General features: G+C 38.5%; 1 protein-coding gene across 1 annotated transcript; it reads right to left on the bottom strand.

Annotated features, from left to right (window-relative positions):
* Window positions 1-2,598: 2,598 nt before the first annotated feature.
* On the bottom strand, window positions 2,599-5,966 carry LOC131895026 (zinc finger protein 431-like). Its single transcript, XM_059245407.1, has 4 exons — window positions 5,933-5,966; window positions 5,137-5,197; window positions 4,161-4,231; window positions 2,599-4,007 (listed from the first exon to the last, which is right to left on the bottom strand). The coding sequence occupies exons 1-4, from the start codon at window positions 5,964-5,966 to the stop codon at window positions 2,599-2,601; spliced, it is 1,575 nt and encodes a 524-aa protein (XP_059101390.1).
* Between the last annotated feature and the right edge of the window lie 7,293 nt (window positions 5,967-13,259).

The raw sequence follows: 13,259 nt of genomic DNA, 5'->3' as shown, positions 1-13,259 counted from the left end.
TATAAGAACAGTTTACCGACCTTTTACATCATAGCCTCATATAGGGAGTAACATTTCATTCTTGGAGCCAGACCCTGATCAGGTTTTAGCCCCAGGTCAGGTCTTGGGAGTCCCACCCAACAGCATGGGAGATGAAGAGGATGAGAAGGTATGCACCATGGGGACAAAAGATTGCTGTTAATCTCAGATTTTTAAGTACATGAGAGCAGCAGACTGAAAGTGGCTTCATGCCCTGGCTGGGTCCACAGACCTGTAGGCCATTTTTCAGTTGTGATCCTGGAAGGGCAGTTAGTTTTCCACCAGCCCCCACACTCTGAGCTCCTTAAAGCTCCAGCTGGCTCCAGGCCAGCTCTGCCCCTTGTCTATATGGGAGCCCAGCCAGAACCTGCCAACCGTGCTCACAGCCCGCCCTAGCACACAGCAATGCCTAGTTCCCATAAAGCCAAGCCTCTACTCCACAGTTTTCTGAGCAAGCTGGGGCCCCTGAACCTGCTGCATCCAGGCCCTGTGATGCTTACAGGCTGCCCAGCCCTCTCAGCGGTGCCTTGGGTCCCTGAAGCAGCAGCTGTGCAGCTGCTGCCTGCAGGACTCATTATAGAGCTTTCTGTTACCTGCTGCCTGCACTCTGGTCAGAGAGAGGGCAAGGAAGCAATGGGGGAGTTTGGTTAGTGGCTGCCCCCCCCCAGCAGAGGGGAAAAACCTGTGACACCCCAGTGTCTCTTCCCTCACCTGCCCTATCACAGCAGGAGCCGAGGTGGCTGCTTAGGGGAAGGGAGTGAGTGAGAGACAGTCGGAGGGTAGCTGGGGCTGAAGGGACAAGGGGAGTAAGGGGAGTTTGAGAAGGAAGAGGTGGGGGTTGGAGCCCCAGTGTTGCTGGGGCAGGCAAAGCAGTGAGGAACAGCTTCACCCAGGCACATCTGAAATGACATCAATCAATGTTAAAAGTCCCATCCCCCGGCCAGCCAACCTCAAAGGCCAGCCGTTCCAAGGAACAGAAGGTGATCCATTTCTTTTTCTTGACTTCCAGAGAGGCGTTGTGAGCCCGGGCGAGCACATCTCTCCAGTTATCTAAAGTCAAACTTAGAGGGGTAGTTAGTTGTTGCCCCATAGAGAGGGAATTAAGAAGTAGAGACAGACAAAGACAGATAGAACATAAAACAAACCATACAGACACAGTCAGCACGGTAGTTGATTTGGCCACAAAACTAAAAGTACAAATTACAAATTTGAATTCAAATGGGAGTGGCTGCAGCAAACAGCTTCTCTCCCCCACGGAAGGAGAGACTCATCTCCTTTTTTCAGATTACTCTGGAGACGACCTCCAGAATGGGGACCCGGGGACGTCTGAGCACATCTGCTCCCCATGCAAGTCCCAAATACAAGTCCTGCACACTTCTGCAGGTACCGAATACAAATGCCAAATCAACCAGACAAAAGACAAGACACAATAACATAAAACATAGATTGAGCACATTTTTACCTCCAACTGGCAGAGTGGAGGTCCGGGGGCACCCCAAAAATCTCGGTGGAACCTCCAAATGTTGGACCCCCAAAATGTAAGGTCTCAAGTGAGTGCCCCAAGAACCCAGACTCCAGTCCAGTTGATGCAACAGCATGAGGTTTTTATTGAAGAAGCGACTGTACAGACGGGCAAACTCCGCTCCTAAGAGCAAGAGTCACATCTTACTGCAGCCACATGGGGGTTTTTAAAGGAAAAGCCCACAAAAACCACAAGATTACAATTCCCATACAATTTCATTTCACAAGATCATGGTCTGATCACAGAGTGGGTACAGTCACATCCACATGTACATTCTTCCTGAAACCTCAAGGGGGGGGTATCAGGGCGGGAGTGGAGTTTACACAAAGGTCACAGTGGTCCTTCCTGGAACACCTGCAACTATCCCAGTCCCAGTTGAGCACATCTCTTAACAGAAATCTTTTTACATTGTTACATTGTTGCAGGGGTGGTTGAATAATGATTGAGTCAGGTTGCCCTTGGAACTAGTTTTCTTTTTAGTTCCTTATTTCCTGGGGCTTGGGGGGTGTAAGCCTAAAGGGTTAGGGTCTTTCAGAATAAAGGATAACATTGGTCAAGATCACAGTTTCCCTGGGTGATTTTCTTTTGTTCCTTTGATTCAAACTTAGTTACATTTTCCTGCTTTTGGTTTTGACTTTTTCTCTCCTTCCTTTATATTCTTTCAAAATATTGTACGCATTGTTCACTGTTGTATATTTTGTGGTATATATAGAAGTCACATTGTGTCAATGTTTGCACTGTGTTTTCATAATCCCACTGAGCATTCTGAGTGTTTCCATTTTGCATGTAGCCTTGTAATCAGTTTTTCTGTTATATATTGATAGACATTGTCTTTGGATTGCATTTGATTTGTAATTCAAATTGTCCATAAAAACATCTTAATACTGAGGCATCATGTTCCTAATGATTATTTATATACTTTAATTATTTAAAAGTTCTGTGACATGGAAAGGCTTTACCACATTGATTACATCCATAAGATTTCTCCCTAATATGTGTTCTTTTAATAATTTGAAGAATATACTGTGATGAGCATGAGTTTTGCCACATTGAGTGCATTAATAGGACTTCTCCCCAGTATGTGTTCTTTCATGCCTTTGAAGATGACTGTGTTGTGAAAAGGCTTTACCACACTGATTACACTCATAAGGTTTCTCTCCAGTGTGTGTTCTGTTATGAATTTGAAGAGTACCACGATCAGCATAGGCTTTACCACACTGATTGCATTCATAGGGTTTCTCTCCAGTATGTGTTCTTTCATGTCTTTGAAGATAACTGTGTCGTCCAAAGACTTTACCACACTGATTACATTCATAGGGTTTCTCTCCAGTATGTGTTCTTTTATGCAATTGAAGAGTATTGTGATGAGCAAAGGCTTTACCACACTGATTACATTCATAGGGTTTCTCTCCAGTATGTGTTCTTTTATGCAATTGAAGAGTATTGTGATAAGCAAAGGCTTTACTACATTGATTACATTCATAGGGTTTCTCTCCAGTATGTGTTCTTTTATGCAATTGAAGAGTTCTGTGATGAGCAAATGCTTTACCACAGTGATTACACTCATAGGGTTTCTTTCCAGTATGTGTTCTTTTATGTACTTGAAGATTACTATGATAAGCAAAGGCTTTACCACACTGATTGCATTCATAGGGTTTTTCTCCAGTATGTGTTCTGTTATGAATTTGAAGAGTACTGTAACATAAAAAGGCTTTACCACATTGATTACATTCATAGGGTTTCTCTCCAGTGTGGGTTCTTCTATGCAATTGAAGAGCACTGTGTTGAGCAAAGGCTTTACCACACTGATTACATTCATAGGGTTTCTCTCCAGTATGTGTTCTTTTATGCAATTGAAGAGTATTGTGATGAGCAAAGGCTTTATTACATTGATTACATTCATAGGGTTTCTCTCCAGTATGTGTTCTTTTATGCAATTGAAGAGTATTGTGATGAGCAAAGGCTTTACCACACTGATTACATTCATAGGGTTTCTCTCCAGTATGTGTTCTTTTATGTGCTTGAAGATTACTATGGTAAGCAAAGGCTTTACCACACTGATTGCATTCATACGGTTTCTCTCCAGTATGTGTTCTGTTATGAATTTGAAGAGTACTGTAACATAAAAAGGCTTTACCACATTGATTACATTCATAGGATTTCACTCCAGTGTGTGTTCTTTTATGCAATTTAAGAGCACTGTGTTGAGCAAAGGCTTTACCACACTGATTACATTCATAGAGTTTCTCTCTAGTATGTGTTCTTTTATGCCTTTGAAAATCACTGTGACATAAAAAGGCATTACCACATTGATTACATTTATAGGGTTTCTCTCCAGTATGTGTTCTTTTATGTACTTGAAGATTACTGTGATAAACAAAGGCTTTACAACATTCATTACATTCAAAGGGTTTATCTCCAGTATGTGTTTTTTCATGCCTTTGAAGATAATTGTGTTGTGCAAAGGCTTTACCACACTGATTACATTCATAGTATTTCTCTTCAGTATGTGTTCTTTCATGCCTTTTAAGATAACTGTGTTGTACAAAGGCTTTACCACACTCATTACATTCGTAGTGTTTCTCTCCAGTATGTGATTTTTTATGCCTTTGAAGCTGACTATCATATGCAAAGTCTTTACCATATTGAGTATATACAGAAGGTTTCTCTTCAGTTTGACTTCCTTCATGCCTACAAGAAAAATTGGCACATGTAAAATCTTTACCATAATCAACATGGTGTTGACTCTTTACATCTGTAAGAATTAATTTAACAATTTGGTCCAACTGTAAAAAGGAATCAGATTTTAAGATTTTATCACTGTGTTTATGTGGTATTTACAGTCCTAGAACTCAGGACTTTTCTGTAGTGTGAGTTTTTTTATGTATTAACAATGAAGCTAGAAAAACAATTACTTGTATACTTGAATCAATTTTAACAAGTATATTCAATATGAGTACTGCTAGTTATAGTCTAACCACTCTGAAAGAGAGGTATGTTATATGTTTCCATATCCCTATGCTCATATGGCTTGTATCCAGAGTGATGTATGATATACCCAGTAAAGGAAGAATAACAAATAAAAGATTTCCACATTGAATTCAGTTTGACTTTTTGTCCTCATAGACTTGTGGTGTAGGGATTAAGGTTTCTCCACAACAATTCCCATTGATTCTGGACTCTAAATGCCCCTCTAATTAAACAGCACAGTCACAACAAGTATAAGAGCAATACTAGCTTTAATATGGACTCTTTGCTTACTAGAATGTTTTGGAGATATATATCACCTCTTCACTGTGTGTAATTTTGTAATATGAGTAGTATGAAATAAATGGATTGGCAGTTCTACAATATCTCTCTTATGGTGCTATGATTCAAATGGTCACATCTTTTGAGGCATCGTTTCCTTGTCTTCTTAAAAGAATGCCTCGCAAATTAACCTACCTAAAATTGAGGTTTATGGTTTTGTGAGAATTTAATGCTTATCAATGCACTTTAAGTGTTACTTAGTTACATTGATGCTTCTGTTAAAACTTCTAGGACACATTACAATTTCTTCAGAAGCACATTTGAATCAAATTGCACATAAAAATTACCTTTCATGTCTTCTAGAGCTTTGAAAATGCTCTTCAGTATTATGGTCTTCCCAACTGTATCCTAAAATATAGTACCAGAAAAGGTATAACATATCATTGAAAAACTGCAAAATTTAAGTTACTGTTTGTTGGACCCCAAAATCTAGGGTCTCAAGTGGGTACCCCAAGAACCCAGACTCCAGTCCATTTGATATAACAGCACAAGGTTTTTATTGAAGCGACTGTACAAATGGGCAAATTCTTGTCCTGAGAGCAAGAGTCGCATCTTGCTGCAGCTACATGAGAGCTTTTAAAGGAAAAATCCACAAAAGCCATAAGATTACAGTTCCCATACAATTTCGTTTCACAAGATCATGGTCTGATCACAGAGTGGGTACAGTCATGTCCACATGCACATTCTTCTTGAAACCTCAAGGGGGGTATCAGGGCGGGAGTGGATGGAGTTTACACAAAGGTCTTAGTGGTCCTTCCTGGAACACCTGCAACTATCCCAGTCACAGTTGAGCACATCTCTTAACAGAAATCTTTTTACATTGTTACACTGTTGCAGGGGTGGTTGAATAATGATTGAGTCAGGTTGCCCTTGGAGCTAGTTTTCTTTTTAGTTCCTTATTCTCCTGGGGCTTGGGGGGTGTAAGCCTAAAGGGTTAGGGTCTTTCACTATCCTCAGTGAACATTAGAACCATGACTGATTCACTTACCCATTCTTCTTTTTCAATCAAATTAGAGAAGAGCATCAATAACCAAGGAACAGTTGTCCCTTGATTTGAAAACATGAAGGAAATCTCAGTCTTACCTATGGTAGTGAGGTTCCTGTAGGTCTCCAGCATCACATCTTTGTAGAGATTCTTCTGGGAAGGATCCAGCAAAGTCCATTCTTCCCAAGTGAAGTCAACATGCACATCATCATAGGTCACTGCATCCTTAAACATTCCATATATGTATACAACAGAAAGCATGAATTTGACAATATTGTAAATGTATACTTCTTTGACTGTATATTTATATAATTCTGATGCTCCTTGCATTTATTTCATGACATAGACATTACAATGTAACCACCATGTCACTTTAGAAGGAAACTGAATAGGAGGGTCACCACTGACATTTCTGTATCCTTTGAATGGGCTATCATCTTGCAAGGGAAATGAATAATAGCAAACATAGTGAAACAAAGAAACAGATCCACAGTACAGAATACACATCAGAGAAATTGTATGAATAATTACTAGCTAAAAAGGAAAAATGGGCTGGACAAGCTGGGTGTATTGGCTCACACCTTTAACCTCAGCACTCAGTATGCAAAGGCAGGTGCCTCTGAGCTGAATTGTACCCTAGTCTATGCAATCTGGCACAGTAGAACATATTAAGTCCCTCTCTCCCATGCTAAAATCAAATAAACAAAAAAAGATAGAAAGTACTCAAGTGGTTCTTAATAAAGTTCCTACAAAGACTTATGCATTCACTCCAGTTCTGTTTTCATCTTCCAGAAACCTGAAGTGCCACAATTTAAACTCTAACATCAATAAGATTTTACTAAAAGGTACTGCATGTTGTAATATTTACAAATGGACAGATGAAAACATTAGCAATATGAACGTTGATCATAAATAATCAACAAAGGGCAGAAGAGATGACACAGTAGTAAAGAGCTTTTGCTGGTCTTGCATATAGGTAGGCTCAATTGCCAGTAATTACATGGGGGGTCAGAACTATCCATTATTACAAGTTTGGGGTTTCTGAGACCATCTTTAAATCACTGTGAGAACCAGGTACCCATGTGGTGTGTATTCATGCATATAGGAAATTATTCATATTCATTTAAAAATTAGAAAAAAAAACAAAACAGGCAGGAAGAAGGTCATGCACCTGCATTCCAGTGACTCAGAGGGCTCAGGCAGTATTAATGTCATAAATACATGCCATCCTGAGAAAGAGAATTATACCCTCTGCCAAATTTTAAAGTTCACAAAATGGGTGAAGCTCAGCACAAGAGCCTATGCTTGACATGTACAAAAACATACATCCTAGGCCCATCATCCAATAATATAAAAACAAAAATGCCAGGAATGTTGGACCACATTTAATCCCAGGACTTGGGATCCAGAGTCAGGGGGATCTCTGTGTTAGAGGGCATCATGGTTTACAGAGCTCCTTTCAGGACAGCCAGGGCTCACAGACAAACCTTGTCTTCAAAAAAAAAAATTAAAAGAGCAGGCTACCAAACTGCATTAGCGCTGAATACCAATTGCTTCTAATATATATTATGTGATTGAGAGATAGAGTCTATATTGGTAGTGAAAGCATGACAATACAAAGAAGTTGGCTGATTTGTTTCAATCACACACAGTAAATACAAACAACAGGAAGTTTGTTTAGACTATAAAGATGAATATCACACCCTCAGTGAGGAATTTCATCCAGAAAACCTCCCTCTACTAAAAGTTTCACAAGGAATATAAAGAAGTCACCAAGGAGAGACACATGTTCAAATACATCATAGTATCTGGGAGATTTTTTTCATCCAATCAACTATATTCTGACTCAAGTCATTATAGGCTCATGGTCATCCATGTAGAAAATGCATTTAGTCACTTCAATAATCCTCATAGTCTGCAAGAGCCCCTACACTGTTCAAATGTCCAAAGTCTCTTCTGACACTCAAGACAATCTTGACAGTCACATCTTGTAAAATCAAAAAAACAAGTTCCATCTTTCCAGCATACAGAGTATGATTCACATTCCAAAACTTAGAAATGGAGACACAATTAGGGAAGATTGGACCCAAGGCAAGACTGACACCTAATGTTCTTTTGTAAAGTTGGGGCATCTGTCTTTAGTCCACAGGCCTAGAGTTTTTCAGTCATTTTTCTCTGTAGAAATGTCTGGCAGTTTCCTCTGTGAAGCAGGAACCTGAAGGACCATTTTGCCAAGTAAAGTCTAGTAGTCACCTTTTTATGGGTCCTGCATGTCTAGTCAATCAAGCAGTCCAGTCAAGAACAGTTTCTTGCCCAAATGGCTATTTTTGTCAAGGTGAAGATAAACTCTATACAGAGTGTCTTTGATGTCCATCTTCCTTTTTGAAGTAAATCGGTGCTGCCCAGAGCAGACATGTCTCACTGTCCAGAAAGTCTAAATTTTTAAAACATTTTAAATGTCATATCTTGTAGGTCTTTGAAATGTTTGAAGATTACCTACCTAATTGAATTATATCTATGTACACCTAGAAAACTTAACATGACTATAAGTTTGACTATCATAGAAGACTAATTGATCTGTATTTTTAATTATCTATTACAATCTAAATGAGTTACGTAAACATAATACCTCAAACAAGAGTAGAAATATATATTCAGTATAACAAAATTAAGTTTAAACTTGTATCAATAAACTAAAATCTATAGCATTGTAAAACATTTTTAAACAAGTTGTTCTTTAAAAGAAGGTTTATTAATCTATCCTTTTATCTTATTATATCTATACTGTCTCCTTTTTTCTTTGGAAAGAGATTGTATTTATAATTAACCTGTTTTAAATAAAAATATTGGTTTTTTTTTATGTCCCATACCAGAGGGCTCTTTTGATTTGGGACACAAAAGCAGAACCTCCTTTCCAAAGCAACATATCCTTACATCCAAATTTTGAAGTCCAAGTAACTTTAAAATATAATACTGGTTTAATTCAATAGCTTTTATGATCAAATGTTCTTTTGTGGTTAAAAATCCCAAAGATAACACAATCCAGATTTTTTGTGTAATATCCATCTTACGTAGCTTATTTTTTATACTATTTATTGTCTCTTTAAAGACTTTACTTTTAAAAACTATGTATTTCTTTATATAACTATATAACTATAACTATAACTATATATATATATATATATATTCTCTCTTTCAAGCCTACATATATTTTTACACACATTGTAAAGCATTTAAAGTCTTGTTTCATCTGAATCTGTTTTATTGTGTAACTATTGTTTTCAACTGCAGCACTTGCAAAACCGAAATGGCTGCTGTGGCTGGTGGCTCTGCCCACCTCAGCTTCCCAACATGGTATTGATACATTTGTCATCAGCTCTGGGAGCCGTCAACTCTTAGAAACAGTGGGTCTATGCTTTTATCAAAGCAGCGTGTAGCCCAGAAACCTCTCTCTCTTTTTTTGTACTAGCAAAGGCTAAAGGTGGAATTCGAGCCATTGGGTGCCATTTATAGCTAGAGAGTTTTCTCTCTGGGTCCCGCCAAGCCCCAGCAGTCTGACAGCCCACTTATCTGCTTGTCCCACCTATACTTCCTGCCTGGCTACTGGCCAATCAGTGTTTTATTTATTAACTAATCAGAGCAACACATTTAACATACAGAATATCCCACAGCAATATATAGAATAGAGGAAGACAAAAGCCCACAGGCAAAACATAGATGGGAAAATTTAAGTTAAGAAAACTGTCTAGAAACAAGGCAAGTTAAGGCTGATAATTTATATGAAAGAATAAGCTTCTATGTGTGTGGTTTTTGAGAACTAAGAGGCACGCCTCCTAAAGAGTAAAGAATTAAAAAAAAAACTAACAACATCAGGCTTCAATCCTCACAGCTTCATGCAATGAACTCTCACAGTCTCCTTATTGGTTTTCTACCTCTGCCAAACATAGATTCCTCCAACAATGCTGAACTGTAACCACAGACTAAGAATTCATGACCTTAAATTTTGATTCTTTCTTGTTTCCAGGACCAGAACACTATGGGTGATTCTGCAAAGTTTGATTTCTTAATTGGGATGGACACTAACATGCTTGGACCACAGGTGCATTGGGTTTTGTAAGAGATGCTTCCTGGGACCAGGAATCACTTTGATTATTCCTTCCACAAATTGAAGATTTAACAGGATGGAGTCTTACCCTTAGGGCACTTTGCTAGGCTTCCCTTCTCTAGCAAAAGTCTTTATACTGGTGATAAACTCTTTGAAATTTCCTGCCTATTTCAGCACTTGACTGCCATCTGAAAGTACCTTATCATTTTCATTTCTTTCTGCCCCACTTGTTTTCTTTTCACTCTAGATCTGAATGAGTCATCAGTAATAACCATCCAACAGATTCAATATTCCAAGTAAGGAATTAGCCATTATATTTTAATTCTGCCATGCTAAATTTCTAGTGAATAGGCAGAATAAGAAAGTTTTTGGAGCCAAAATATCATATAAATGGCCTTTAGCTTTTTTTTTTTAATGGAGTCTATCTACTTACAACTGAAATCCTATGATCTCCGTCTCTATTTTCTGTAACATTCTCATCTTCCTCGTTTTAAAAGAACAGCCAATTGAGTACTGTGTACAACTTTCTATGGTTTTGCACCTTAAGTCTTGATATCATCCACATTCTTTTAAAAGGCAATATTCCCAGGATCTGCCTAGCAAACAAACAAACAAACAAACACTTTTGTTGTTCCATTTTTTGTTCTAACTTTTTTTTATCCTGCTGTGATTAAATCCTCTAACCCAAAACAGCTCAGGCAATGAATGATTCATCTGGCTGATTGTGTCAGTTCACACTCCATCGTTTTGGGAGCTCAGGATAGAAAATCAAGCTAACAATTGAAGGCAAAACCCATGGGCAAAGTTTGTTTCCTGGCATTCTCTCTTGCCTAGTCACTGTCTCGTGCTCAGAAAAAAGCTTCCTTTTCTATCCCAGGACACTTTTCTTAAGAATATTGCCAGCCTATGTGGTAAAGTCTTCCCATATTAGTATTCAATCAACACAATCTCTCACAGACACAACAATTTCTGGCTATAACAAATAAAGCCATTGTGAACATAGTTGAGCAACTGTCTTTGCGGTAGAAGGGAGGAGCACCTTTTAAGTATATGCCCAAGAGTGGTATAGCTGGGTGTTGAGGTAGATTGATTCCCAATTTTCTCAGGATTGCATTTTGATTTCCATAGTGGCTGTACAGGTCTGTATTTGGAACAGCAATAAATCTCCTTGTTCCAGGTGCTTATGAGCATTAACTGTCACTTGTGTTAATGATCTTAACCATTGTGACAGGTGTAAGGTGAAATCTCAAAGTAGTTTTGATAAGCATTTCCTTGATGGCTAAGGATACTGAACATTTCTTCAAGTGTTTCTAAGCCACTTTTGATTACTCTACTGAGAATTCTGTTTAGAGGTTCACATCATGATAATTGAATTGCTTGGTTTGTTATTGTATAATTTCTTGAGTTATTTATGATTCTGAGTAAGGAAATCCAGAAGCACATAGACAATCATGGTATATACTCACTTATAACTGGGTATTAGTAATTATGTAAAGTACAATCACAGTAAATTATAGAAGAATCTATAGATGCAGAGAGGCTAAGTAACAAGAATGGCTTTAGGAAAGATGCATGTATCTTCCTGAGAAGAAAATAGAATAGATTTAGTGGGTATACTGGAGGCAGTTGGGGGAGGCAGTTGGGGATTGTAACAGGAGGGGTCAGGTAAGTAAGAAAGGGATGGGGGGAAAGACAGGGAGAGTTGACTAGAATATTGGAGCTTTCAGCAGGGGATGTGGAAACAGTACAGTGCAAACTTCCTAGAATCTATAAGGGTGACCTCAGTGAGGACTCCTTGTAATAAGGAACACAGAGGCTGAACCAACCATCTTCTGTAACCACATAAGGGCCCAGTGGTGGGACTGGGACACCATGCAAGACACAAAACTTTAGAACCACACCTGTCATACCTGCAAGATATGCTGGAGCAAGGTAGATCAGAGTTCTTTAGTGTCCAACCAATGATTGCTCTGACTTGAAGCCCAAGCTTTGAGAAGCTACATGTCTTCTTAAATAATCAGAAGCTTACACACAGCCCCTTTCTTGCTCATGAAAGGCTACATAGATATATTGCATGAGAGATGTCAGGATGTCTCTGTTTCTAGTCATGTATTATCTATAAATGCAACTTTTTATGACTTTTATTTTCTAAAAGTTTGTTTGGATATATAAATTGTAAAAACACATGATAGGACAGAGCAATGAAAGAGAACAAGATGATGAGAACAACATGAGAGAATAAAGAAAAGAAACCATCAAGAGAGTATGTGAGTGTTCTTATTTTCCCTAATAATCCCCAGACAAAAAAAAGTCATAGCTTCACGATGCTGTTTACTTCCCTTTAAGCACTGAGTGCTGTTATAAAGGCTGGACCCCTGGGGCAGTTCTAGGAAATTGCAGATAGAATGTAGTATATGAGAGAAGAATAAATTTTTTAAAATAAAACTAAGACTAATAAAACTCAGCAGGGTAAACAATGAATCCTGTATCTCTGTCTCTGACAGATGGGGCTTTATTCTCAAAGGGCTGAGATATCTATATCCCTGAAAATTTTCAAACATGTCTCTCTTTTGCTACTTTCACTCCTTGTATGCAGCTTCCTATGGCAGATACCTCATAGCTTGGGTATTGCAACATCCTATCATTTAAAAATACAACACTTGTTTCATCTTCACAGCTTCATGCATGAACTCTCTCATTCTCTTCACTGGGCTTCTGAATCTTCCAAACATATTTGGGTATAACAACTCTGAACTGAAACCACAGAGGAAGAATCAATGACCTATAAATTTTGTATCTTTCTGGTTTCCATAACCAGTTCAACATGGGTTAACTCCCCAAATTTGGCTTCTATGTTGTGATGGATGCTACCATGCTTGGACAAGAGTTACAACAGGTTCTGCATGAAGTTGCTTTTGGGGGTTAGAGATCATGTTGCCAGCTAGGCGGTGCTGGCACATGTCTTTAATCCCAGCACTTAGGAGGCAGAGCCAGGAGGATCTCTGTGAGCTTGAAGACAGCCTGGTCTACAGAGTGAGATCCAGGACAGGCACCAAAACTATACAGAGAAACCCTGTCTCAAAAAGCAAAAAAAAAAAAAAAAAAAAAAAAGAAAAAGAAAAAAAAAAAGAAAGAAATCATGTTACCTATTCCTTCCATAAACAGAAAGCTTAGATGGATGGAGTCTTACCCTTACAGTATCTTTCTAGGCTTCAAATGCTGAGAAGGGCCTTCTCTTTAATAATGCTATATTACTAAGAGGGATATATGGATCACCTTGGGAAGAGAAAACAGATCTCCATAAATAAACTGAGAATGGG

The sequence above is a fragment of the Peromyscus eremicus genome, chromosome 18 (assembly GCF_949786415.1).
Source record: "Peromyscus eremicus chromosome 18, PerEre_H2_v1, whole genome shotgun sequence".
NCBI classification, from domain to species: Eukaryota; Metazoa; Chordata; class Mammalia; order Rodentia; family Cricetidae; genus Peromyscus; species Peromyscus eremicus.
The sequence above is the reverse complement of the archived record's forward strand: the minus strand, read 5'-3'. Positions and strand labels throughout refer to the sequence as shown.